The sequence below is a fragment of the Acyrthosiphon pisum genome, unplaced genomic scaffold (genome assembly GCF_005508785.2).
Source record: "Acyrthosiphon pisum isolate AL4f unplaced genomic scaffold, pea_aphid_22Mar2018_4r6ur Scaffold_20855;HRSCAF=22329, whole genome shotgun sequence".
In the NCBI taxonomy this organism is placed as follows: domain Eukaryota; kingdom Metazoa; phylum Arthropoda; class Insecta; order Hemiptera; family Aphididae; genus Acyrthosiphon; species Acyrthosiphon pisum.
The window spans coordinates 12,859-14,883 of NW_021770257.1; the positions used below are offsets into that span (position 1 = coordinate 12,859).

Consider the following 2,025-nt stretch of genomic DNA (forward strand, 5'->3'; position numbering starts at 1 on the left):
AACCACAATAACGAGTAACAGACTTATTATATGTTTTATTTGTATTGTGTAATGTGTTCTGTAAATATTTGTGACTATGAGTTATTAGTATATTAACCATGAAAAATTGACAGTTAAATTAATGATAATAATAATTAAAATGATAATTAATAAATATAATACAAGATATTATTATATATTTATAAATATTAGTAATAATTATAAATTATAATATAACATAATATTGTGATATTTCTCGACACAACCAGGGTAAACGCCGTATCCACTCTTATCAATTTTTGGACAAGTGCTTATCACTTGTATTAATAATTGATAAGATATGATGTTGATAGTAGTTATTGGTCCGCGCATGCGCTTGCGGAGCGTGGAACTAGCTGCAGTGATCCGCTCGTCTACCAACACTAATTTGTTTCAGATAAATCGCTATCTTTTCAATAGGTATAACTATATAACTATTAATCTGTTTGATACGGTGCTGTAATCGTCAATCTCGCAGATAACTATTAACGAAAAACTGAATTTGAACTTTGAACATCAACGAAAAATATGGATTATTTCAAAATATAGCGCGACCCACCAAAAATATAATCGCTTCCCACAGTTTGGGAACCTCTAGACTATATAGTATATATGGCATGTTATTGATATCGACGTTTGAAGACATCGTCATTTCGGGGAAAAAATAAATACATACACTAAAAATAAACAAGTATTGGCTCAAGTAACAGAAATCGAAGAAAAATATTCAGCTCCTGAACAACCGCATATAACATCTGACCAAACAAATTACTACCAGCCTTCCAGTCTGCAGTCGGTACCAGATCTAGCAGTAATGTATCCCATGCCTTCAAATTATTCTGGATTTGGAAACTACCATAATAATCACGGGGAACAGTAAAATGGATGAATGAACAATGAACATAATATATTATACTATATTTTTTACTTGTAGGTATGCAAGTGTATTTCATAATATTTTGAAGGAACAAAATAATGAATTAAGTAATCCTTATATTTTTTTTATTTATAATAGTATAATTACTATTAATGTATTTTATAATTTTTAAATAAGAATAAGAATTTATTCCAATTTTATACTTATTTGTTGTACCTATTTTTATATTTAAAAGATTTAAACATGTATAATTAACGACAAGTAAAATAGGTATAAAAAAAAAAGACAATGAGTACAGTATAATTTATTTTATATTATTATTATTATAATTTGTTATATGAGTATTAATAATTACAGAAGTTGAAATTTATTCAAAATACAAAACACTCATAAATCATTATTGTCATCATTTATTACTGCCAGGATATGGACCCTTCATTATTGAAAACAATTTTAAAACGGTCTCTTACTTAAAATCCCTCGATAGTGTAAAATCCGCCTCCTCTTGTCATTGATATCATGTTATTGGTGGGTTCTATTTGTTCAGAATCTAGCACATAGAATGGTCGTTTATTATTTCCCATGTAAGCATCCCTCAACATATTATGCAAACAACATGCAATCCAAATTAAATCATCACATGTCGTTATCTGTATGTAAATAGGCTGGTAAAAGACTCTAAATATTTGACTGAGCAAACCGAAAGCATTTTCTGTAACTCGCCTGGCACGGCTTAGTCTATAGTTAAAATTTTTTTTGGAATCGTCTTCTCTGCTTGCCTTCCTAGAAAATGGTTTCATTATGTGCTTATGTAGTCTAAATGCCTCGTAACTGACAATGATATGGGGTACAATTATATAGGACCCAGGAAGAGCACTATCTTCGGGAAATCTGAAAGTTCCTCCAAGCATTCGTTTTCCCAATTCGGGTTAGGTTAAATTTTAAAATTAATAATAAAAATTTTTGTTTTTAAATCCAAGATTTGAAAATATAATACAAGATTCCTCGGAAGTTTGTATACCTTTATAAAAAAAAAAAAAAATACGTAAAAAATGTATATAAGGCGCCTCAATATATATTTTTACAATAGTGGTTGAAAAATATTTAAAGTATATAGTCACAATTTTTTT

General features: G+C 28.6%; 1 protein-coding gene across 1 annotated transcript; it reads right to left on the reverse strand.

Annotated features, from left to right (window-relative positions):
• Nucleotides 1–1,365: 1,365 nt before the first annotated feature.
• On the reverse strand, nucleotides 1,366–1,806 carry LOC103310330. Its single transcript, XM_008188274.1, has one exon. It carries the CDS (start codon nucleotides 1,804–1,806, stop codon nucleotides 1,366–1,368), a length of 441 nt encoding a protein of 146 aa, XP_008186496.1.
• Between the last annotated feature and the right edge of the window lie 219 nt (nucleotides 1,807–2,025).